Below are 26,461 nucleotides of genomic sequence, written 5' to 3'. Positions count from 1 at the left end.
ATGGATTTTTATCCCGTCCTCAAGAAGAGCCATGCTTGGGAAGAGCTTCTGTTTGAGGCGGATAGGTAGCATTTAACAGGGGAAGACAAAGGGCCCTCTAGAACGTTTTTCAACATTAATATGCAAGTCATTTTCCGGTTATGTCACCATCTAGTGGTTGCGTAAGGTTCAGTAAAGGAATTCTAGTTTAACTAGAAAATACATATTTTAATATGTTAAACATTATTCCTTTTGATGGCTATCATCTTCAAAATGCACAATTCTATCTAAAGCCATAATTTCTGTTCGATATGTAGTTAATCTCCCCGATATTAATCAGAAATATAAAACGATAATTCACTCCACGCATCTTCAGCAGAGGTTCCAATCTTTCCAAAAACAATATTGCAACTACCGCACTGCCTTCTGGAACATGGTTGCTCTGATTTACATGCGCTTCGGGGTAGACGAATGGAACCGGAGCTTAATTTGAAGATGTGATAACGCGCTTCTCAGTCTGAAAAGACTACTAGCAACCATGCACCACTTCCAGGTTGGGCGTGTAAGCGAGTTCTCACCAGGTTCATTGGATTCCTTAATTTGACCCAATGCCTAAATATGTTGCAGAAGTAGGTAGTGTTATTGTGATGGTCATCACTTCCTTTAGAAGAGTAAGCAAATTGCAGGCTATGCCAATTGGAAAATAATTCAAGCAATTCTACAAACTCATCTGAGCCCCATTTGTATTGTCATGTCAGCTTTTCACATATTGAATTTGCAGGTTTTTTTTTTCTTTAACGAGCTTGGCACACCTGGGAAGGGCTTAAATGCATGAAATGCTAAAGAGCTTTCAAGTACTGTGTGGACAGAGCCTGAGGTGCCCAGAATTTGAAGAGCACTTTCCAGATTTTGAGGGCACTGAGCCTTCTTTTTGAAAAATTGGTAGTCATTGAGGAAAAACGCAACACATTCTTTACGCTGGTCTTAGCACTAATCAATATGTTCCTTTTGAAGGCAGAGTTGGTTCCCCTTCAGGTTTCAGAGAGAATATTGACAAGAATAAAGGGTAAATTACCAACAATCGTGTGCACCCTTTAATTCTATGAAACTGGAGAATGTCTTATACGGATTGTGAAATGTCTACACGTCTCTATTAGATGGGCAGGAAGATTGTTAAAACCTCAACTAGAAAAAATCTACAACCAATGCCCTTTGGGCTGCATTCTAGTAGGAAACATATGTAAAGCTGTGAAATGGAGGTCAGTGCATACCTTTCCCAAACGTCACTCTGTTGGCTTGATATAAAAACAAGATGGCCAGAATGTTATGTTATTTGGTCTCCTTGCGCTGCTGTCACTTACCTAGTCTCATGGTGCTCTGGCGGATCTGAAAAGGAAGGAGGCCTGGGGAGCCTTGTTAGTGGGATTGAGAGGGAAAAGCACAAGAGCTTTGATGTGCTGTTGGTAGCAATTGGGTTTGGAGAAACTGGTCACTGTTTGCTGGTTTGTGTTGTTTGGTGGTTGAAATGTTGTGCTTGGTGTGTGGATGTGTGAGCAGTTTGTGTGGTTGGCTTAGTTTACGGTTCGGTGTAGTTCATTGTGGTTTGTGATGCCCTTATGTTTTGTTGTGGTAGAGGTATGTAGTATGTTCTGTGTTTTAGGGTGAGTGGGCATAAAATGTGAGTGGTTAGTGAGTTCATGGGCATTTGTTTCACGTTGATCTGAATTCTATAAAATGGCAGCCCCCAACAAACATCCAAATTCAACACATTGGCTGCCCTCAGGTAGTTTGACGTGTGGCAAGGCATAATCCGGTGACATTTCTTGTAGAGTCAAAACCTATGCTGTGTGAAAATACACCCACATTCAAAACATACACTGTGTGAAAATACACCCAGATTCAAAACATATGCTGTTTGAAAAATACACCTAGATTGGAACATATGCTGTGTAAAACTGCACCCAGATTCAAAGCATACGCTGTGTGAAAAATACACCTAGATTGGAACATATGCTGTGTGAAAATGCACATGTATTCAGAGCATAACATAAAATGCACCTAGATTCAAACACTGCATGAGTATAAGTGAATAAGTGAACCTGGAGTCACTAAATTGCCCGGTGCAATACATTACCTACCTCCCACCCTTTTCCCAGCGCAACAGATTGGTCACCCTACCAGATCCTCTAGATGCGATCTAGTGTCAGCCCAATGGTAAACTAAAGAGCATAATGTAAATCGACACATTAAGAGCAGATAGTAGTAATATAAGCGTGGCAGGGTTTTCAGGAGCACAGTAATGACTGTTCTCCCTGCCCGGACCACCTTGCCTGGTTGTCGGTGTAGGGTGTACTGTCGGGCATCCATTGGTGAACAGGGGCAAATAGGGAATGTGTGCTGCCCCAGTGACCTTCCCTTTGCCTCTTGCCTTTAGTCAGCTGGCTGCCCGGTCAATGCTGCCCTGGGTCTGTTTCCTGAAGAAGGGTGCATCCGGCCACGTGATGCATGGCAGGAGCCAATCAGCTCCAGTAGGGGTGGGTAGTGGGTCGAGAGAAAGCAGGCCTTTGCCTGCAACACATAGTGAGTGTGGAAGCTGGAAAAGCGGGGTTCCCTTCCCCTAGCTTTCTTTCGGCATCCCTCCATCGGGTTCACACTTGCCTTAGCTTGCAATTTCGCAGTTCATTAGAAAGCGGGGTTACATTCCCCTAGCTTTCTCTTGGCATCTCTCCGTCGGGTTCACACTTGCCACAGTTCACTAGACCCCTTAGGTTCTTTTCTTACCCAAGTCCGGGTCTCAGTCCCCAGTTCGGCTTCACATACTTCTATTGACACAATGTTCTCTGGGTTGTTACTGGTCACCCTTTTATTTATTTATTATTATTATTATTTGTTTATTTGTATAGCGCCGAACTGCTCGCAAGCATCGAGGCGCTTACAAGGAGAACGTAGACAAGTAGTGGGGGCAAACAGTATACAGGACGCTTCATTACATATAGGGGTTGTCCATCAGAGGTCGTAAAGCTATATCTCGAATTACTTAAAAAGCAAGGTTTTAAGTTTTTTACGGAAGGAGAATAGATTTGATTCCAGTCTAAGGTTAGTAGGGAGTTTGTTCCAGAGTGCAGCCGCACGAGTGGGGAAAGCTCTTCCTAGACATAGTTCTTTTTTGAATTTAGGTGTTGTTATCAATCCCTTGGCTTCAGATCTTAATGTTCTGGTGTGGTTGTAGGGTGTAAGTTTGGTCTTAAGGTAGGCAGGTGCTTTTCCATAGAGGCATTTATGGGTTAGGCACAAGGACTTGAATTGTACACGGTCTTCCATTTTTAACCAATGTAGGTCGCGTCTGGCTACGCTGATGTGATCTCTCCTTGATTTTAGTTTGATGATTCTTATCGCCTGATTTTGAATCAGTTGGTACTTATGTGAGCTTTGCTTGCTGGCACCAGCAAGGATCGCATTGCCATAGTCCAATCGTGAAAGAATGGTAGCTCTAGCTCGTAGGCATCCCTCAGTCGGGTTCACATTTGCCCCAGTAACCAACGTTCACTTTGTTTCCTCAGCGTGTCAAAGACTTTGATTGACCCTCGTATGACCACTTTTTCTTACTCCAGGCTCTCCTATGGCTTCCTGGTATCGGTAGTTTCAACAAAATGGGACCAGCCAGAGTCTGTCAAATGAGTGCCCACGTGGCACCGGACCACTCTGAAGCTGGTCTTTCCCAGGGCTTTAAAAATTCAGTGACACGAGTTATTTGTTCATCAGTTCTTTCAATTCATATCATGTTGCCGTTTGCAACCGTCGCTCAACTCAGCTCGGTCTACTATCAGTTCTCCCTCTGACTCACTGGCTGTGCTACACTCCTCTGCGTTTCTTGCCTCTGGAGACAAGGACGGTACCACGGTAGCAAGCGCCTCTCTCCGCCTTGGTTATCGGTGTGGGAGGTCCCCATGCAACGTTGACATCTGTTACACCACACGTTCGCTGTAGTTCTTGGTCTTACATTTCATTTCACGGAGGCTTTGTGGGTCTGGGTCAAAAAAGGCAAGGGCACTTCCCTCCTTGTCGTCCTTTCTGTTCTCGCCGATTATTTTTTTTTTTTTCCTCCTTTTGAACTGCCGTCCTGGAACAGCTGCCTCCTCGTGCGTTTTGCCTTGCTCAAAGTGTGCTCTCGTGCTCCACCTTTTATTCCTATGGGGAAGGGAAAGAGCCGTCAGGTGTGTGTAGTTATTGTCAATTGCCTGACTGCCTGACCCTTGTGTTGGGACATGTCGGGTAAATGGCTCTTGTGTTAGTCTGTTGTCTTTCATGGTGTAAAAGTGCTTGTGCCGGAAAAGGGCAGGGGAAGACCTTCTGAATATCCTATGGGGTAGGATGGGGAAAAGGAATTATAAGGAGGGGGGGGGGGGGAGTACGGCATCTCACTCGTCTGTCCCACGTCCACTCCCGGAGGACCTCTCATCCAGGTAATCCTCCCACACTGATCCACCCCCAGGAACTGGCTACAATAGTGATGGCAGTGTCCTGGCCACCTGGATGACAGATCCCTGGGGACTAGTAAGTGCAATGCCTTCAGGTTTCTCACAGTAGGCAGAGGGCAGGCTTTATCTTCAGGAAGGGTGTGAGCTGATCACCCAAACGGCTGTATTACAATGCTTCCAAATGAAAATGTCCAGCCAAGATTCTACAAAAATATAGTCTTTAATCAAACAATGCAATCAACTAATAATAAAATACTAGAAAAACCCACCCCTGTAAAGGAAACACAGACAATGCAGACCTTTGTAATAGGGCCCTCTGGGTAGACGAGCAGGGGTGTTTAGGCAATAGGTTGGCAAGAGTGTTGCTGTTAGAGGATATTTCTTTGAGGAAACGAATAGAGCAGGTTTAAATCATTATGTTCCCCAAGGTGGACCAGGGGGGCAGGGCTTCTGCACAATACCTTGTATGCTTGTCTTTGGCACTCGAGAGTGTCGATCTGAGCTTCTAGCCCCTTTTGCCACAGTTGACCTATTGTCGAGCCATTCAATTCGATTGGATCCCACTGGCAGTGGCATGGAGTCTGTTTGAAGTATGGGCTCACGATGGGTCGAGCCAGCATTTGAGAAGGTAAAATGATGGATTCAGACAGTTGAGTGCAGCAGTTGTTGAGTCAGCGGTGAGATAATGGTTGTGTTGGGTAGAGTTGGCTTTTGAGACGGCCGAGTTGATGGCTTCCAGTAGTCAAATCCGCGCTCTAGTCTGTTGCTCCCACAATGTCGAGCCTGCAATCAGGTCGAAACAAGTAGGTTCGCTTCACTGGGTCAAGACTCGAAATGCAGGAAGCAGTTTGAAGGCTTGTGAGTGCCAAAATCGGCACTGTGGGTACTGTTGTGGCTAGAAGTGCGTTTCGCTCAGTGCATCCAGCCTGAAGATGTCTGAAAGCATTGAAACAAGGTTTCAATCTTCTTCTAGACTTCTGGTTTTCCGAGAGGCTTAATCCGTGGGCTCCCGGACAAGGCGAGTCTTTCTGTTCTGCACACCCCCTCCATGGAGCTTGGCTGGCTCTTACATAGGATAATTCACCACCAGTGAACACGTTCCTGGCTCCAGTGCAGTCAGTAGAGTGGTCTTGGTCCACAGCAGTCACCCCCACTGTTCCCCGTGGATGGCTGGGGACAGCGCTCGCATCTGGCTTGGATGCCGTCTGCCTCACCTCTATGGCAGAATACTTTGGAGCTGGCTGTGCTGCCAACAGAGATCCAGTGAATATTGTTGGATTGGTCCACAGCAAGCCTGCTGTAAGGGGTTCCATACAGGCTTTGCAACAAATGCCCTTTGCCGGAGTGCCTTACTAGCATGAAAGGGTGGGGGTGTAGGGGACAGGAAGTGGTAGAGCCAGAACAGCCGAAAGCAAGAAGTTGAACAGCCCCTCTCCCCACCCTCTCAGCCCACTTCTCCCTTCTGGCTACTCTGCCCCTTCCCATGTCTTCTAGTGAGAGTGTGTAGCTTTGTAACTGCTGCCTTTGAAGTACCAATTCCCAGGAGATCTGCCCTGAGAGGAAGGTGTTGACTGTCCTGCGGGAAGAAAAAAGCACAGCATCCTGGCCATTGTACCACCTGGCAGCTGTGGAGACAGTCACACCAGACCCGAATACACCTCAGTACTCTTATTGCTTGTCCCTGCTTGCAGAGCTGACACGAGTGTGATTTCAAATTGCAGTGGCTGTATAATTGTGAGGTCTTAGTAGTCCCCACGCCCCCAACAAGAGATGGCTTAAAGATGTATGCGTCACCAGAATTACCAAGTAATGCAATCTAAGTTTTGAACCACAGGTGCGGAAGATAAAAAGCCACCTCTACTTGCAGGAATTTTGTGTTCCAGTAGCTGTGAGGAATGCCTGTGTGGCCTTTGAACCCACCCTGTGCCACTGCAGGGCTAGTGCTGAGTGCATCCGGAGGCTGGCTCTACAAAGGAACATGCAGCGCTATAATATTGGCATGGAGCATTTACGAAAGAGTGGGTCCGATTATGACACCACCCTTTCAGGAACAGTATTACCTGCATCATTTTTTTTTTTTTTATTGGAATAATCAAAAAAAGACCAGCCTATCCCGCCCTTCACCCAATGAGCCTTCCGTCACGGCACCAATACTACTTTGAAGTTAAAACACAGCGCGGGTCACTCTTTAGGAGTCACGCTTTACATGACTGTTCTTGAAACAATATTTCTTATACAATCCTATAGAGCTCTTTCTGCCCTTTCAAATCGTATATATATATACACTCACACACACGGACGACACTTGGAAGAGTGTACATGAAATAACTTTCTAACGATGGCTTGGATGTGTGGGATGTTGTGGGTTTGGAGTCGGCTCCACACCGATTTTTATATTTTTAACGAAAACCAGTTCCAATTCTGGACTAAACCACCAAATTGCATAAAAATGCAGAGCATAACAAATCTGGTTACTAGTAAGTAACTCTTTGCTTACTCGCTGCACATTTAATTTTACACACTGCCTTGTGTGAATAGCAGCTTCTGCAGGAAGTGAACCATACAAAGCAGGGTTTTAAACCAGAGGGCTTCCATTGGGTGATTCTTCACGGGGTGGGCAAGGAAGTGTTTTAAAGTGGTTCATGTATGGGGGAGAGGGCACCATTTGGATGGTGAAGTTGGACTTTGAACCAACTGAAATCTTCATACTTTTATCCAATGTGTTAAAATCGCGGCAAAAATGGCTGTGGACACAAAATATTGCAGCAAAAAGGCAGTGGTTTTGCCACCCCAATCCATGAAAAGGATCCGGGGGACCCCCCCTGCAACCCCTGGACCCATTATACCATTTAAGGGGAGTGGGGGACACCCCTGCAACCCCGCTCCCCTTAAATCGTGTAATGGGGTACACCTTTAACGGGTCAAACCACAGCATTTCTTTTTTTTTTGTACAGGCGACATTTTTGCCGCAATTTTATCACTACATACCATTCAGTTTTAATATTACGAGTGGCGTGTGCATCTAGTTGTTGGTGTGAGGACCTCTCATGGATAGGAGTACTTCTAAGGGGCTAGAGGATGTAGCCAAGGGAATTATTTGTTGAAGTGCAGTTTTCTGAATGTGTGATGGTGGTGAATCCTTGGATCATTTTTTTTAATAATCTCTGGCGGGGGCGTTGACTGGTGAGGGCGTGTGAGGGCTTGGTGCGCTATATCCTGCTTGTCTCTTCGGCTTGCCAGCTCACCTTTCCTCTGGTTCTTCCCTTCCGCCTCCATATGTGGCAGATGACTTGCTCCCCCTGGAGGCCCTCCTGCCCGATGATGGAACAGGTAGCGCATGCTATGTCGTGGGCCGGGGTGTCCAAGATGAGACCGATGGCATTTGCATGTTATTTGGTTTTCAAACGCCTGATACCATTTTGAAAAGAACAAAAACAACTTCTGGCCCCAGTTGGAGCCCCATTTTAAGGAACTGCTCAGTCTGGTCCAGCTGGGCCACTTCTGGTTGCGTCAACACCAGTCTACCGTGGGGCTGCCGTTGCCCCTTACTTTAGCCTGCCTGTTGCAACCACCATGTGCCTGTTTTCTGCCTGCATTTGTGCATGTCTTTTGCCTGACTCACATGGTGGGGTTTGTGGTAATCTAATGATGATTCTGGTCCTATCTTTTATTTCCCTGCCCCCTCCTTTACTCTCTCTGTTGCGGGAAGCTGCCCAATTATCCCTGTGTGATGTGCACTGCCTGATGTCCCCAGTGACCAGGCTGGCAGTGGTGTGTGTTGGTTCCCGGATGCTCGAAGGGTTTGTGAATGCCTGTGTGCTTGTGCATTTCTGTTGCGTTTGTGCTTTCTTGTTATCAACAGTGATGGGGAGTTGTCTGTCTGCTCGTCATCTACAGCGTTGGGTGATTTGTTTTGAGCTCTGTTTGTTGTTCAGAGTTAGTGTTGTGTGACTGCTACATTTTCCCACAATGATCAACATTGCCTGATCGTGTCCCCTATTTACCCTCAAGAATGAGGAGGTTGTGTTGTGAATGGGGCTCTCCTCGTTGTCCAGTGTTGTGGAGTTTGTGTTGAGCTGTGTCCCTCCCCTGCTGGAATGTATGTGTGAGTCCATAGTTTCAGCAGTGTTGGGGCTGTATTGTGTGTCGGTCCCCTTTGCCCACGGTGATGAGGAGTCTGCTGTGGTGCATCCTTTCCCAGTCCTTATCGATGAGTTTATATTGTGATACTGATTGTTTGCCCTGGTTGTCCACAGAGCTATGAAGATTGTATCCACAATGATGGGAGGTTATGTTGGGTGTCTATTGTGATTACTGATGGTTCTCCGAGTTAACCCTGGAGCAAAGAAGTACCTGTTTCATCTCCTGGTTGCCCAGTGTATTAGATATAGTTTTCCACAGTGATGTGGAGCGTATTGTGCTCTGTGTTTGTGTTGTTTTTTCCATAGGGACGAACACTGTTGCATTCCCAGTTTGTCTACAGCCATACCGTTTGTGTCTTTGTTTACGTATTACTCTTGTTGCCTAGCATGACATGAAGTTTTTGTTGTGCTTGAATTTGTGTTTTTTGTTTCTCCTGTTTTTGGCACAGTGATGGGTAGTTTCTATTGTGCCAAGTTGTGGTTCTCCTCATTGGCGTATGGAGTTTGTGGTGTCATGTTTGTTTCCTTGGTTGTCCACAGTGACTGCACGTGATTTGTTTGTGTGTCCTCTTGGTTTTTTGTTTCTCACATCCCCTCGTCGTTCACTGGGATTTGGGGAAAGGGGTGGCTTTTGCTGTGTGCCCGTGCCCTGCTGAACCTCTCATCACAGTTGTGCTCCTCTATTGCTCTCTTGCAGGTCAGCAGGTGATTGACGAGCAACGCCGGCGCCTTGCGGAGCTGAAACAGAAGGCTGCAGTGGAGGCCCAGTCCCAGTGGGATGCGCTCCACGCTCACCACAACCTCTACTCGCTGCCGGGGACAGGCCCCCCACTCATGCACCACTCTATCCTGCATCACCAGCACCACGCGCTCAGCCTGCACCACCGGGGCGACGACGGAGACCATGCCTATGACACCCTCAGCCTGGAGAGTTCCGACAGCATGGAGACCAGTGTCTCGACCGGCAACAACTCTGCTTGCTCCCCGGATAACATGTCCAGGTGATGCACCATAGCCAAAAGCACCTTCTTTGCCCTAGAACTTCTGTGGTAGCCTGTGTTGGCCAGATATGCCATGCGTTGACCTTGTGGGAACCCCTTGTGCTCCATACCAAGCCTAGCTACGGGCATCGTTAAGAGTATAGCAGAATTTCCCACGATAATTCTGCAAACCCTCTTTACCTTTCACGCAACGGGCAAGTTTTGGTTATTTGCCATTTTGCAGTCTCATTGCGAATTAAAGAATCGCCACTGGTGGCCATTCGGCTAGCGATAATTCCTCCTATATTTTGGAGGAAATACCTCTAGCCGAGTGCTGGAGGCAATTCCTTAGATTCAGGACAATGTCGGGGCAGTAAAAAGGATCAACCTGTTACTGGCATGTTTTTCAGCAGTACTGACTGGAGCGGTGTCGCCATCCCAGTGGTCCCTTTCCCCTCAATACTTCTGATGATACTGAAATGATATGGGGTAAAAGTGGTAGGGGGGTTGACCAATCCAAGCTTTGAATACTGCAAGTTCTTCAAAGAACTTTTCTTACCTTTTAAAGCGTGGCCAGGCAAAACTAGAGCATATTTGTACTGAAGCATTTCACTCCATCAACCGTACCAAAAATCTTTGCCTTTTGGCCTTCCCTAAATGTAAACTGGAGGGTTGCAAGAAAAGGTATTCAAGTTCTTGGACGCAAACGTGTCAGATTGACAGACATTATTAAACATAAAAGGACCTCTGGGTAGGTTGCCAATTTAGCTGGAGTGCATTGCAAGTGAGCACCTGAGCAGTGGCTGCGGGCACATTTTTTAATTGGAGGTGCGTAAATGTTTGCCTCGAATGTACGGGAGCGACCAAGCGTAGCGAGGGAGCCTGAGATAACCAAAGGGGCATGGGAGCTTTATCGTGTAAAATTGGGTAGAAAGCCAATTGGCATATGAAAAAATCCAATAGATGCAAATTGCCAACAGTGCCCAGGAGCAATGTTTTCATGACACCTTTCACCAGAATATATGCTGATATAAAATATATGTTCATGCTGGCTGTGCCCCCTGCAGACAGCAACAAGATGTGCCATTATTACAATATAAGAACTTACTCAAATTTGCTTTGCTAGTAGAAAAAAATGCCATGCCACAGTAAGAAAGTAGATCCAGACTGGCAGCACAAATGAAGGGCAGTATAGCAATGTAACACTCCTCACACTGGCTTCACCCTTCATACCTGCAAAACAAAAATGCCATGCCACAATAAGAAAATAGAACTAGACTAGCTGCACCAAAGTCTGCCAGTCTAGCTATGTACTAGCAGTCCTTATGTTTGCTTTACCCTTGATTCCCAATATAAAATGCAATGCCGCCAGTAGCCCCCATCCTCAAATTAAAGGCCTCCTCCCCCTTCATGCACTCAGCAAACACAGCTCTAAGCACACACGCTCTCATTCACACAATATACTCCTACTCTTTCACCCACGCATTCATACATTAACACAACATGCCCTCCTACTGCACATTCATACAGCACTCTGACAACTCCTTACATGCAAAAGCATACACACACGTACTCGGACAAATACAGTTGCAGACATACACACATAACAAACACGTGTGTTTCACTTGCCCCCTGCTCCCAACTTCTGCATGCCGACACCATGACCACAAGACGACAATGGATTGTGATTCCTGCCATCAAGCCAGGGGGGGGGGCTACACACACAAAGCGAGTCGCCACTGCGCATGCGTTAGCAATAGCACTCTATTTTACAGACTAAAAGGCTACATTCTTTCCTTGTAGTAATGGAGCACTCTCCATGCTAACACAGAAAATGGCATAATGTACTGCTTTAAGCAAAATATTAGCTCTTTTGGAGTATTAAACTACAATCCAAGACAACATAACATGGAGTCAAAGCCACTGACTCCCGACCCAGGTTTATTCTATTATTGGTGATAATATCAGGTCTTCATGCAGCAGCCGATGAGAGCTATTTCCTCAAAGTGCTGAATTGATAGGTCTCGTTACCAAATGCATCTACCTCCAAAAGGGGGTTGATTTCTGACTCGGCACCGCCTAGGCTAGAACTAGTGAACTGCAGTCCTGCCCCGTGTCAGAGGGGGCCGCTGAAGGGTATTGCTTAGTCCAGGCACGAGCCGGGCTCCCAGTACCAATGAAAAAGAAGCTCTAGATGGGGGGGGGGCTCCTTAAATCGCGCAAAACAGGAAAGTGGACTTGGGGTAGGTAGGTATTTTAGTTGGACAACAAGTTCCAGTGAAGCGCACCACTCACGCCAGCATCGCCCTCTAGTTGGCCACCGCCCTTGGTGTGTGGCACTACACCACCGCAATGTTTAACGGCTTTATTGGCATCACAAGAAGTGTATGGCAGAGCTGGTGTGGATCACACGAAGTGCTGTCTTCTTCTATGGGAATCTACCCAGAGTTCCTTTGCCTGTTCTGTCGGAAGGTGCTTTCATTTTCAGGGCCCTTTGGTTGGAAATGTGCTCCTTCCAGATCACTGGAAGGAATCTTATCCAATAAATTTTGGGGGAAAACTGAAAATGCATCTATTCCGCTGACCCTGAAGAGCAGCCCACGTTCTAATGACCTGTGCTCCCAAGGCAGTTCAGCTGGCCATGATCTCCTGTACTAATGCATTCATTCGCCCCTGTAGATCTTCTGAGACGCACAATGTCCCCAAGCCAGATTCTACCCTCAGCTAGAACTGTTGAAACATCCTGGTTCCCTCTTCACCCCGTGTAACGGCCAGCTTCACCCCTGCACTTTCCAAGACCCCTTGTTCCTCATAGCCAAACCCACTGTCATTGCTCTAGTCCTTCGTAGAACCCAATGCCCTTTTCAGCATCCACCTGTCAACATCCTGTATCTTCTGAGACGGTGTGTTCCCTATCCAGGATCCACCTTCACCACCCTAGGCATTCCCTACATCACTCCCGAGCCTTGCTTCCCCTTCATCTAGAAATTCTGAAATGCTAGCCATCCCCTAGCCAGGATCCACCTTCACCACCCTAGGCATTCCCTACATCACTCCCCAGCCTTACCTTGCTTCCCCTTCATCTAGAACTTCTGAAATACTAGCAACCCCCTAGCCAGGATCCACCTTCACCACCCTAGGCATTCCCTGACGTCACTCCCCAGCCTTACTTCCCCTTCATCTAGAACTTCTGAAATACTAGCAATCCCCTAGCCAGGATCCACTTTTACCACCCTAGGCATTCCCTGACGTCACTCCCCAGCCTTGCTTCCCCTTCATATAGAACTTCTGAAATACTAGCAATCCCCTAGCCAGGATCCACTTTCACCACCCTAGGCATTCCCTGACATCACTCCCCAGCCTTGCCTTGCTTCCCCTTCATCTAGAACTTCCGAAATACTAGCAATCCCCTAGCCAGGATCCACCTTCACCACCCTAGGCATTCCCTGACGTCACTCCCCAGCCTTGCTTCCCCTTCATCTAGAACTTCTGAAATACTAGCCATCCCCTAGCCAGGATCCACCTTCACCACCCTAGGCATTGCCTCCATCACTCCCCAGCCCTGCTTCCCCTTCGTCCGTGCCCCCCACCCTGCCCCCTGGCCCCTAGTCAGGCTCCTCCACTAAACACGTCGACTGTCTCAGAAGAGGAAACACAAAGGAAAGAGTGTGCAGCCTTTTCCCGCGGTGTAAATCATCTCGGTAATCGTGGTGTTAAGCTCGGACACTGCCCTCCTCCCAGCCAGGCTGTACCACCCTAGACCTGCTCAGATCTCATGCCCTGCCAACAGCATCTTCGTGTAGACCTTTTGAGATGGCTAGCGCCCCCTAGCCTTCGTCATCCTACGCACGTGTTCAGCACAGCCCACGCATACTAGACAGGTTGCATCGTCACTGTCTTGGAGTGCCTACAGCCCTACACCAGTGCCCTGCGAGGTGCCCGCTTTTATTATGCTAGAGTCTCGGACATACCCCGTGTGTGTGTACCGTGACCCTCACGCTACCGCCAATAGATTCGCTGAAACTGGAGCTCCCCCTTTCCCCAGAGTTCACAGTGGGTAAGAAGTGGGTATCGGATTTGACGGGGGTGGGATTTGAGTGTAAGGAGACGGGACTCCAGTGTCCGTAAAGTGACATGTAACTGTTGAGCACCCCATGCCCAATCGCCCCCTTCGTGGGAGCCTTTAATCACTGTGATCTCTGAACCCCCCCCCACCCCCGAGTCGCGTGCTGCATTAACTCCCGTGTATTCCCTGCTCTGTTTACATCAGCCATGTGTGGAGGAGGAGGTAGGGGTGTGGAGGAGGAGGAAGGGGTGTGGAGGAGGAGGTAGAGGTGTGGAGGAGGAGGTAGGGGTGTGGAGGAGGAGGTAGGGGCGGGGGTCGCGGGCCACTGCAAGTAATTACAACTGCCTGGCTCCATAATTGTGACCGGCTGCAAACCTGGGCAGAGGAGTTGGGTTGGCTGCCCTATGCCCCGCCCCCCGTTTCAAATAATGCATTATAAGTAAAACCAGCAATTGCAATCCTACCCTGTGCAAACCCCCCCCCGCACCTCCCCCACCTCAGAGGCCTTAACCCCGTAAACTTATCTTCCTCCTTACACCCACCCCCCAAAATCGAGGCCCCAAAAGCTTCTAGTCCACAACTTCTCGTCCCTCCCCCCCCCCCAGATATACGGCATGGCCCCGCCCCCGCCGTTCTCCATGCTCCCCAGAGACTCTCCTTGTCCAGCCCCTGTCGGCGTCCCCCGCCCAAACACTCTAACCCCCCTGCATTGTCCACCTACCACTACCAAAGACCTAGAGTCCGTGGCAGCAGGGGATCCACGCCGGGGTTTCCAGCCTCTTGAAAAGAGTTAATGAGAATTCAAACTAGAGAGGAGGCGGGAACGCGGAGTGGATGCAGGCGTAGAGCCGGCAAAGGGCAAGAGGAGAGGGGGGAGACTGAGGGGAGCCAGACCCGGGAGAGGACAAAGACGCGATAGGGGGACCCTGGGAGCAGGCGCTAGAAGGTGTGCAGAGGGGGCATACCAGCGGGCCAGGGCAAGGTAGCAAGGCGGCTGACCAGGGTCAGGCACACTGCTGATGGAGAGGGCATAAAACCGAAACAAGAGGAGGGGGTTAAGATGAGTGATCGTAGCATAGATGAAGGCCGTTTTCACTATGGCGGCGAGGCGAGTGATCAGGGAGGTTGGGTTTAGATGAGTGATCAGGGGTTAGGGGAGTTTGTATCCTAGTGAGGTTGGGTGAGAGTGGGTTTTCACTAGTGAGGTCAGGTGAGTGATGGGGAGGCGGGTCAAGCTGGTTTCCACTAGTGCGCTCAGGTGAGTGATAGGGAGACAGGGGGAGGGGCTGGTTTCCACTAGTGAGCTCAGGTGAGTGATGGGGACACGGAGAGGCTGGTTTCCACTAGTGAGCTCAGGTGAGTGATGGGGACACGGGGGGGGCTGGTTTCCACTAGTGAGGTCAGGTGAGTGATAGGGAGGCAGGTGAAGGTGGAAGCAGCTGGGAGGTTGGGGTGTGGTGTTAGTGTTCCCGATAGGTACCATAAGCGAGGGGTACCCCTCTTGCCCTTACACTGCTCATGGAGGGGCATTCTTTCCTGCCCACTTTTTCCGCTGCAATGGCCTCCAGGCCCTGCCAGAGGCGTTTTAGGTAAGTTTGGGCACAGGGGGCGAGAGGGGACATGGGCGTAATTTTAGGGGGGTGGGGGGACAGAGGTGCCCCCCAACTTTTGTGGCATACTATTGTGTCCCCATCATTTGACAAGGGTCCCTTTCCTTTAGATGTCATGCCCCTCCCCCCCCCCCCCCCCACAACATTTTCAGCAAAGCTACTCCACTGGGAGGGGAAAGGAGGCGAGAAAGACCCTCGTCCTGGGAGACAGTGGGCACGGGATGGGGTATAAGAATCAGGTGCACAATAAAGTCTGCGCCTGAGTTCTAGTCGTGTGTGTGCGTGCGTGCACCAGTAACTCGTGACACTGTCGTACCCTCGTCTCCCCGGCACTGTTGACCCTGGCCAGCCTCTGCTGTTGGGTGACCCAGTCTTGCCTGCCCATGTCCAGTTTGCTTGCCAGTTCACCCCCCCCTCGGCTTGCACTCGTGTGACCCGGTCTTGCGCTTTTGTGTGCACTCTCGGTGTGACTTTATTGTGTGCCCCCACATTGCACTTTCCGGTGATTGCGCTCTGTGGTCCTGTGTGGTTTAGGCTTATGTCTGTGCCCTATTGTGTGCACCATGCGCTCCTGTGGCGCTATCCCATATTTTGGCACTTGGCACTGTGCTGCAACCCTGCCCTGCATGTGCACTCGGCACTGCTGTAACCCTGCCCTGCATGTGCACTCAGCACTGTGCTGTAACCCTGCCTTGCTTTTTCACTCGGCACTGTGCTGTAACCCTGCATGTGCACTCGGCACTGTGCTGTAGCCCTGCCCTGCTTGTGCACTATGCTGTAACTCTGCCTTGCTTTTGCACTCGGCACTGTGCTGTAACTCTGCCTTGCTTTTTCACTCAGCATTGTGCTGTAACCAACCCTGCCCTGCATGTGCACTCGGCACTGTGCTGTAACCATGCCCTGCATGTGCACTCGGCACTGTGCTGTAACCCTGTCCTGCCCTGCATGTGCACTCGGCACTGTGCTGTAACCCTGCCCTGCATGTGCACTCGGCACTGTGCTGTAACCCTGCCCTGCATGTGCACTCGGCACTGTGCTGTAGCCCTGCCCTGCATATGCACTTGGCACTGTGCTGTAGCCCTGCCCTGCATGTGCACTTGGCACTGTGCTGTAGCCCTGCCCTGCTTGTGTACTCAGAACTGTGCTGTAGCCTGCCCTGCTTGTGCACTATGCTGTAACCCTGCCCTGCGTTTGCACTTGCCACTGTGCTGTAACCCTGCCCTGCTTGTGCACTCGGTACTGTGCTTTAGTGTAACCCTACCCTGCTTGTGCACTCGGCACTGTGCTGAGCCCTGCCCTGCTTGTGCACTATGCTGTAACTCTGCCTTGCTTTTGCACTCAGCACTGTGCTGTAACTCTGCCTTGCTTTTTCACTCAGCATTGTGCTGTAACCCTGCCCTGCATGTGCACTCGACACTGTGCTGTAACCATGCCCTGCATGTGCACTCGGCAGTGTGCTGTAACCCTGTCCTGCCCTGCATGTGCACTCGGCACTGTGCTGTAACCCTGCCCTGCCCTGCATGTGCACTTGGCGCTGTAGCCCTGCCCTGCATGTGCACTTGGCACTGTGCTGTAGCCCTGCCTGCATGTGCACTTGGCACTGTGCTGTAACCCTGCCCTGCTTGTGCACTATGCTGTAACCCTGCCCTGCTTTTGCACTTGCCACTGTGCTGTAACCCTGCCCTGCTTGTGCACTCGGTACTGTGCTTTAGTGTACCCCTACCCTGCTTGTGCACTTAGCACTGTGCTGAGCCCTGCCCTGCTTGTGCACTTAGCACTGTGCTGTAGCCCTGCCTGCATGTGCACTTGGCACTGTGCTGTAACCCTGCCCTGCTTGTGTACTATGCTGTAACCCTGCCCTCCTTTTGCACTTGCCACTGTGCTGTAACCCTGCCCTGCTTGTGCACTCGGTACTGTGCTTTAGTGTAACCCTGCCCTGCTTGTGCACTCGGCTCTGTGCTGTAACCCTGGCCTATGCTTGGTCCATGCTCCCCCGCGTGACCCTATTCTGCGCTTATGATGAGGCCCCTTGCACACTCATGTGACCCGCGCGTGCTCTTGTGCCAGCAGTGCCAGCGGGATGGAGGTGCTGAAGATCGAGGAGATGGAGAAGATGCTGAAGGAGGCGCACGCCGAGAAGGCCCGGCTCGTGGAGTCCCGGGTAAGCATCAGGCTGGCTGTGTAACTCTGTCTCTCTGGGCCTCTGTCTGTGGCTGTGTCCCCGGGCCTCTCCCTTTCTCTCTCTCTCTTCTTGTCTGCCTCTCGCTAAACGTTTCGTGATTTAGTTTGGTGGTGGGGATAAGGGGGTGGGGGCGCCTTGATGCTTTAATCTTGAGCCCATGTTTAGATCCAGTCCTTCTTAGAAGCGGGTAATCGTTCAACACTGCACAATCCCCCTCACCCGCCCACCTTTTCAGTGCCCAGTCCAACTCTACACTCCCTTCTCTGCCTCTCCGTCCCCTCCAGTGACTCTGGCACGTTCATGTTTCCTCCCGGCTTTCTCTACCCCTCCAGCACCTCGAATGGACACGGCTTGGTCCCTGTCGCCCCACGCCTGTGTATCCCACCCTGGTGCCGTGATTATGCCACAGCATTTGCTGCCAGGAAAGCATGCTGGTTCGTGCGCATTGGGGAAATGAGATGGCATCATGTTGTGGGGAGAGGGGGGCGGTAGTGCTCTGCATCTCACACTGTTATAAGAGGTGTGAGACCTAACCAGCCATCTCTTGAGCTCACTTGCACCAACCCTACACCACCTCGGAAATCTAGAGATAGCCCTGGCAACGGGTAGCCTCCACGCGCAGCCAGAGGTCACATGGCGCAAACCTACTGAGTTGCCAGTTGCATCATATTGTAAAACATGACAGGTTTCTAATGACCAGCGAAATTGCTCTCCTTTGCTGACCTGCGTAAGAATGAAAGGCATAGTCGCTCCTTCCAAAATACATGTATGTTTCGCAAATCTCCGGAGTTCCACATATATGTGTGCCTGGGTTCATGGTCTGAGCCCACTTAAATGGCAGGGCTGCATTGTATATCTTCTGCCTCATAGCCTCAACCACCCTGCACAGTAACTATGACCATCCAAAAACCCTCCCAAGCTGAAGCGAACCACTGCGTAACTGAGGAAAGAAGGCAGTGGTTTTGGCCAGTTATCCCCCCTGACACACACTCCCTACTCTTTGCCCCCACCCACCTGCCAGGTGAGTCCAAAGTGATTTGACCATCCGCTGCCCTGTCTGCAGGAGCGGGAGATGGAGATGCGGAGGCAGGCCCTGGACGACGAGCGGCGGCGCCGAGAAGACCTGGAGCGGCGCCTCCAGGACGAGACGACGCACCGGCAGCGACTGATCGAGAAGGAGGTCAAAATGAGGGAGCGGCATTTCTCACAGGTGAGGAGTGGGCGGCGACTGCTGGGGAAGCCTGTAGAAATGGCCAACCTCGGTCATGGGACATGTAGGCCACTAGATCATCAGGGGCTGGCCAAAGATTTATAGGACAATGGGCAGCCAAGATTGAAATATTGACTTCAGCATTTAAGCTATGCTACAGATGCCTTCCTGAATCATGACTCTTTATGGATACAACAAACGGCTACAGGAAAGTCTATTTTACATTCTTGCTGATGAGAGCCCTAATAAAGCCTCATTTAGGCGAAACATGGGGCAACTCATGTATACAGCATTAACTGAAAAGTAAAATATCTTCTGGATTGGTGCTCCGTGATTTAGCAACGTAATGAGGGTGAAGTCTACTGCAGACTAATGTGAGGACATTTGGTGCACTGTCAACTTCTAAAAAGATGCACACTGCTCTTTTACCTTCAGCTGTGCAAACCTTGGAATAGAAGTTTCTTTAGCACTTCATTGTCCTGCTTTAAGACCTCCACCTCATCTGTACTCTGTGTGTGTGTGTGTGTACACACATGAAGCGATTGCGTGTGACTGTGACGTGAGCAAGCCCTTGCATGTGTTGGTGTATGGAGTGGGTAGATTCGCACATCAAACGTGTACCTGTGCTTCACCTGCTGTGAATATTGGCCGACGGCTTGGGTTTCTTGGCCAACACGATAGGGCTATTGTCCCCTCGCACGTAGAGTCATGGCAGTCTTCCACAGGCGCATTCTGCACACTCACCACTTCATCACGCACCGGTTCTCTGACCTCCGAGTAGACTCATTAAGCATTCCCTTTTAACTTGTTGCTCTGCTGTGCATAAAGTCATTGACTGTGTTGCGCTTTGACCCTAACGATCGGTTCTTACAGGCTGCTAGGACCAATTAAGACCAAAACCACACCACACCACAACTTCGGCAAGGTCTTTGGCTGAGAGCACATGATTTCTCCAAACACCACATTTGGTGGCCCCAAAAGGTTTCCACTGAAGTTGGGCCTGTGGTGTCCCAACCATGCTCGGATGACCTGCATGGGAAATTGCAATTCCCCAGCCCTCCACCTTGGATCTTGTAACAATTTATTAAATCTGTTTTGAATGGTTGTTAGCCGATGGCCTATTCAAATGTTAATACATCCAAGCACCCCATGCACAGGTTGAGTTTGTGAACCCCGTTAACGGCACTCATACTTCCCATTTTTCGTGGCCGAAGGAGCACTGCAGATGCAAAGCTCAATCTGAAAGAGTGGTGGGCTGGTGGCCTCTCCTTCCCGCGTCATCAAACCACAAATGCAGCATGGTGTTCGTTACAGGCTCACGACACCACCGGCGCTCGACACAAATCATACACAGGAGACCAGAAGGGAAGAGAAATGGGCTGTAATGCAGACACACCAGTGCATGGGAGGGCTGCTCACTGCTCCGCCCCTCCCAGGCCTGGCTCATCCTTATATACACACGGAGTGGCTAAATCCATTCTCCAACCATGAAACAGCAGGTATAATAACCAAAAGGTCAATTTGGGAGAACAGGGTGGCAAGGAAGCCTGCAGTTGCGAAAGGCTTTCAGTGCCATTGCTGCGAGGCAGCCTCTAGCCTTGGGATTTCAGCCTGCAGCCTCGTCGCTGTGTACATTCTCAGCAGGGGCCTGAACTGGCCTCGGGAGTCTGAGACATCACGCATTCCACAGCTCAGCTCTACGACCTCACCTGGTATGGGTGTGACGGCCAAGTCTCCTTGCATCCAATGTGCCTCAAAGAAACCAAAAGAAAACGCAGGTTCAGAGATGGAAACTGTATACACCTTGGAATAGAAGCTTCTTTGGCACACACTGGTCCTGCTTCAAGACACCTACTCTATCTGTACTGTACCTTCTGGGAAGTGTGTGTGTGTGTGTGTACATGAACTGATTGCATGTGATACTCGCGCACATGCTAGTGTATGGCGTGGGCAGACACACACATCAAACGTGTACCTGTGTGTCACCTGCTGTAAATATTGGTCCAAAGCTTGGGTTTCTTGGCCAACACGATAGGGCTATTGTCCCCTCCCACTTAGGGTCAAGGCAGTCTTCCACGGGCGCATTTTACACACTCACCACTTCATCACACACTGGTTCTCTGACCTCAGAGTAGACTCATGAAGCATTCCCTTTTAACTTGTGGCTCTGCTGTGCATGAAGTCAATGACTGTGTTGCGTTAGGACCCTAACGGTAGGTCACGGTTGATTCCTACAGGCTACTATGACCAATTAAGACAAAACCACGCCATAACTTGGGCAAGGCCTTTGGATGAGAGCACGTGATTTCTCCCAACACCACATTTGGTGGCCCCAAAACTATTCCCCTGAAGTTGGGCTGGTGGTGTCCCCACCATGCCCGGATGACCTGCATGAGAAATTGCAATTCTGCAGCCCTCCACCTTGGATCTTATAATCATTTATTACATCTATTTTTTAGTAGCTGTTGGCCCATGGCCTATTGAAATGTGGATACACCCAAGTACCCCATGCACAGTTTGAGTTTGCAGACTCCGCTTACTGCATATTTTTCTTGGCTGTGGCTGAAGGAACACTACAGATGCAAAGCTCGATCTAAGAGTGGTGGGCAGGTGATCTTTCTCACGTCATTGAACCACAAATGCAGCATGGTTTTGGCCTTTCTAGACAGCATTTGCACGGCTTGTGACAAATCAACTTTCGGGATACTAGTGGACCAGGGATGAATATTGGTTTCTAAACTATCAATCAACCCCTCACCTCTAGTACACCAGGAGGGATCTGAACAGATTGGAATACAAGTAAATTATAAGACCTCAATGTCCAATTTTTGGTAACATGGACGGAACGGCAGGTTTATCTCCGCAAGGCTGTGGATCGTTGCTTAGTTGCAACACAGTGAAAAAATACAATTCTTACCCAATGATAAAAGGGACTGTCAGTCAAGGTTGTATATAAATATCTTCTTTATTATCACTACAACAGACAGTTCTCGCACACTACAATTGCAACCCACACTGTAAAGGAACACAGAGGACAGACAGTTTCACGAAGGAAAGGGATGCACTCTGGATACTGACGGAAGGGTACTTGGTAAAGCAACCAGTCTCACTGTTCGAGGTTTTTTGGTTTCAACATCAATGGGTCGTAACTGTGTTTAGGGGCCTTCAGAGAAGGACCAGGGGGGCAGAACCACAATGACCCTGGTACTGAAGAAGTTCTTGGTGCTCAAAAGTGTTGAGGTGGTTCCAGGGCGATTTGCAGCCCGAGAGACAGATTTAGTGGCGGGAGACGGCTACGGGTACCAGGCGGCAGGCAGTTCGGCAAGCGAGGCTGGACAGATGTCTACACGCTGTCTGGCACAGCGGCTCAGGGCCAAGATTCATTGTCTCTGTGCTGGTTGGCGGATCTGGAAAGCTGGTTGAGGCATCTTGGCCGGCTCTGTTGACTGCGGCGTGACAACAGTCAGCGGTGCAGCCGGATGCAGTTTGAGGACTCGACTGTCTCGAAATTGTCCTTAAAAAGATGGGCGCTGGATGTTGCTTGTGTGGCATTCCTCCTAGCTTCTTCGTGGGGCTTGTGTCCATTCAAGGCGGACTGCCCAAAGCTCAGGAGGGGGTTGGCAGGCAACAGCCTTGTCCTTTGTCCAGAGACTCTCCGGCGCTTTGGTTAGCAGGCAACAGCCTTGTCCTTTGGCCAGAGAGACTGCGGCACTTCCCACCTAGGAAGCTTGCTGTGAGAACTTAGCAGGGCACTCTGTGTGCTGACTGGGTACCAGTCTGGGGCTAGTGGACGGGCCCTCTTAGTCTGCTATCTCCCTCTGTTCCCTGGGATATATTTAAGGGAGGGATCATGCTTCCCTCTGGGAGCTCCTGGCCTTCCTTCACTGGCGGAAGATGTAAGGTAGACTGTACCTTCAGCTCAGGTCCAAATGAGTCCTCCTCCTTACTCCTTGCAAAGTATTCAGATGATCTGATCAGTGAGGGGCTCAATCCTCTTTTAAAGCTAAACAGGGTCCAGGGATTTGTGTAGGCCAAGTCTAACTTAAGTGAGCCAATCCTGGGTCTCCACCAACAATCTTCAGTGATGCTTCAGGTCAGAACCAGGGCGCTTGGCAACAGAGAGGGGAAGGATGACAACACATACTTCTAAGTCCCACCCTTCTTCCTGTCTGCTGTACATCAAAGTGAAGTGTCTCCCTAATTAACGGAGCCCTATGCAGCGCTTGATCACAACATGGGCCTCCTTTGAAGTAGGGGGTTGCAGGCAGACGTTCGTCTCCTACAATTCACATACTTCCCTTCTCTGAAAGGAGTGGTTCCAGACAGGACATTCACTGCCCTTTCATACCAAGGAGGGGTGTGCGTACCAAGTTGACACATTGCATTACAAAGAGGTGTTGGTGATTGGTCTACATTGTCTCTTCCTGCGCCCAGCCCTTCCCAGAGGCCTGCTAATTAACATTCTTCAGTATCCTCCGCCACCAGCAAGGTTTGACAATGGAGATGCAAATCCATGGGGGCTTGAAATTCTAATCTGGCTGCCCATGGCCAAAGGGTTTTGATGTAACCACGGCTGTTGCGTGTCGGCTACACATGACAGGGGTGGGCGGCACTGGTAAGCTCTTTCCTCCCAGAGTACAAGACTATTTTTCTGCTGTGCGGTGAGCGTGGAAAATGTGTGGGAATGGTCCCACACATTTTCAGAGTTTGTTCTCCCATCATTCATTCTTTTAAACAATCAAAAAAGCCTATGTGAGCGCACTCTTCCCGTGCGCATGGCTGGAAGTAGTGTTCCCTACCCTCACTCTCCGGTGGTCCATACGTTCAGCCAGGCAGGTATCGTCACTGCTGTTATTCATCTCCCCCTACCCCCCTCACGCTCCATCTGCAGTTCTGTATGCCATGTCCGTCTCATCCCCCTTGCCCCCCACGTAGTGGCATTGTGGTTGGGAGGTATTTTGCAGTATGCGTTCACATTTTTGTACACACTTTGCATGTTTTTATTTATGTAGCAATATGTTATCCGTGCTTCAAGATTTCATCAAATCTGTTTTTTAAAAAAATAAAACTGAGTACCCTTTTGCGACGTTTCATCCACCTGTCATGTGCTTTTAAAGATTGTTTGGTCAATTATTCTCTGATCTGTGCTCCAGTTGTGTCTGAAATGGCAGCCATTTTTTGAATGCATGCAAAAATGTCTATCGGTGTGTGTAATTTGAGGAGATCAGAAAGTTTCCCATAAATCAGATGCATGGACCTATTTGGACACGCACACCCCTTCCACCCGCAAAATGGCCTCAAGTTACTAGCCATCCCAGAGGACTACACTCTCCTAAGAATAGACCATACCATTGCCCGGGGCGGCGGCCTAGCCATAATTGCCAAAACTAGCCTAGCATTGAGACTTGCTTCCCCACTAAATGTAGACTCATGTGAACTCTTGACTGCCAAACTAACTATCTCTAACACCCAAACAATATCTATCCACCTAATATAGAGACCTCCAAGCCCTTTAGGCTCCTTCAAAGAAGATCTCACCAATATCCTATCAGAGAACCTTAAAAATGCCTCATCAAGCCTCCCCTTAGGAGACTTTAATCTTGGTTACAAAGACCCTTCAGATCCTAATGCTTCACAGATTAATGACTCTATCGAGGAACTAGGATTCACCCAAAAGGTAACAGGCTCTACACACACCAAAGGTAGAACTCTTGACTGGATAGCGGAGCACAACTGCCAAACCTCAGTCACTGCTATCACACCTCTGCCCTGGTCTGACCACCATTTGATTTCCTTCTCTTTAGAATCCTCAGCTCCCCACCTTGCCGCCTTCATGGCACCTGCCGTTCCCACTAGGAATAAAAAGAATATAACAGCCAACAAACTAATTCCTCTGATCCTCCCCACTTTGAACTCTCTCCCTGCCTCCACAGACCCACTCACTATGGTTGAAGAGTACAATAAAGTCATGCTATCTGCTCTTGACACCATAGCACCGTTGAAATCTAGAAAGAGCAAACAGAAAAAACATGTCAACACTTGGTTCTCCCCACCTAAAAGCCATCAGATTAGAGAAACGTATCTGCGAACAAACATGGAGACGTGACCCGTCAGATGCTAACAAAACCAACCTGACAAAATTAGCAGCCCTATACAAAAAAGAAATAATCCTTGCTGAACAAGAATCATACAAATTGTGTATCTCCCAAGCCAACTCCAACACTAAAGAACTATTCACCATTCTCAAAGAAATAGAAACTCCTATCAAAGCCCCTGATACCTGCCTCAAGGATAAAAACTGGTGCACTAGTATCCAGAGCGCACTAGCTAATAAAATAACGACCCTACAGGCAAAAATCGACAACAAAAAAGAATCCCTCCTCCTCGCTTCCAATCTTAACAATAACACTGCCGCCTTGCCCTCGAATACCTTACACCCCCCCCCCCCCCACCCCTGAACGGCTGACTCCCCTCTTCAACTTTAAGAAAGTATCCATCTTAGAAGTTGAAAAAGTCATCCTCACTCTCAACCCGTCCAACTGTCATGGTGACCCCTGCCCAGCACAAATCATAAAGGATGCTGCACAGGACCTCTCCCCATTCATAACTAAGCTTATAAATGCTTCATTCTCCACTGGAACCATCCCTAACAACTTGAAACAGTCGTGGGTCCTCCCACTCCTAAAAAAAAAAACAACTCTTGATCCATCCATTCCCACAAACAACCGCCCCATTACCACAGTACTGTTCCTGCTTAAAATCCTAGATAAAGGTGGCGTACCTCTAAATCCAACAGTATTTGGAATGCAACCCCCTTCTTGGAGCAGGGCAATCAGATTTTAGAGCTCAACACGGAACAGAAACTGCACTGATCAAACTTAAGGCACAAATAGGCACCCTGAGAGACAACGGCAATACAGCATTACTACTATTGCTCGATCTTTCAGCAGCGTTTGACTTGGTCGATCACAAGATTCTCTGTCACCACCTGGACTCTGCCACCCACTTCTCACAAGAGGCTATAGGATGGATTCAATCTTTCCTAGACAATAGAACCATGCAGGTCTTCTCACCCTCAGCAGCTGCACACCCTATACCTATTACCTGTGGTGTGCCCCAGGGCTCTTGCGTTTCACCCACTCTGTACAACATTTACACAAAGCCCCTTTTTGATGATCTAGATGGCCTGAGTATCACCTACACTAACTATGCGGATGATACACAGATCCATCCCGCTGACGGGAGACTACAACAAGGATTTGGTCTTCGTAGACAGAGTGTACCTCATCATCCAGGCATGGATGGCCTCCCACGGTCTATGCCTGAATGATGACAAAACGGAACTCCTCATCGTCAGCACCACAGCAAATCTCAACAAATTAGGCCAACTCTACTCCAACTTCATTATATACAACAACAACATCACTGTAGCCAAGGAAGTTAAAACCCTTGGCTTCTATCTAGATTCCACGCTCACCTTCAAAAAACAAGTAAACTCCATGGCCTTGGCGACTGCCTACACTTGTAAGCTAATTAGAGCAGCCGAGCCATTCCTTACACCCAACAACTGTATCACTCTAGCAAGAGCATTCGTATTATCCAAATTGGATTATTGCAATGCCCTATAAGTAGGGAGTAACAAATCTATCACTAATAAGATCCAGATCTTACAAAATAATGCATTGAGAGCAGCTCTTAACATTCCCAAGAAAGCCCACATATCTGACCTAAGAAGATCTAACAACTGGCTCTCCACCAAAGATAAAATCTTCCTCAAGTCAGCTTCCCTGACACATAAATGCCTACACCTGGCC

At 49.3% G+C, this 26,461-nt stretch overlaps 1 protein-coding gene across 19 annotated transcripts in view; it reads left to right on the top strand.

The window, feature by feature from the left end:
* Positions 1–26,461, top strand: part of PHLDB1 (pleckstrin homology like domain family B member 1) — a 500,781-nt gene that overhangs the window by 455,843 nt on the left and 18,477 nt on the right. For 10 of the 19 annotated variants that reach the window (XM_069614410.1, XM_069614414.1, XM_069614419.1 and 7 more), the window contains 4 exons: positions 7,743–7,787; positions 9,297–9,600; positions 17,323–17,416; positions 18,501–18,647. In XM_069614410.1, the coding sequence (XP_069470511.1) occupies positions 7,743–7,787; positions 9,297–9,600; positions 17,323–17,416; positions 18,501–18,647 (590 nt within the window). The remainder of the gene's footprint in view (positions 1–7,742; positions 7,788–9,296; positions 9,601–17,322; positions 17,417–18,500; positions 18,648–26,461) is intronic. The other 9 variants (XM_069614427.1, XM_069614418.1, XM_069614425.1 and 6 more) reach the window with 3 other exon arrangements.

Source organism: Ambystoma mexicanum, chromosome 9 (genome assembly GCF_040938575.1).
Source record: "Ambystoma mexicanum isolate Mex_15411 chromosome 9, UKY_AmexF1_1, whole genome shotgun sequence".
Classification (NCBI taxonomy): Eukaryota; Metazoa; Chordata; class Amphibia; order Caudata; family Ambystomatidae; genus Ambystoma; species Ambystoma mexicanum.
Note: the sequence above shows the minus strand (reverse complement) of the source record. Positions and strands in the feature narration are given on the sequence as shown.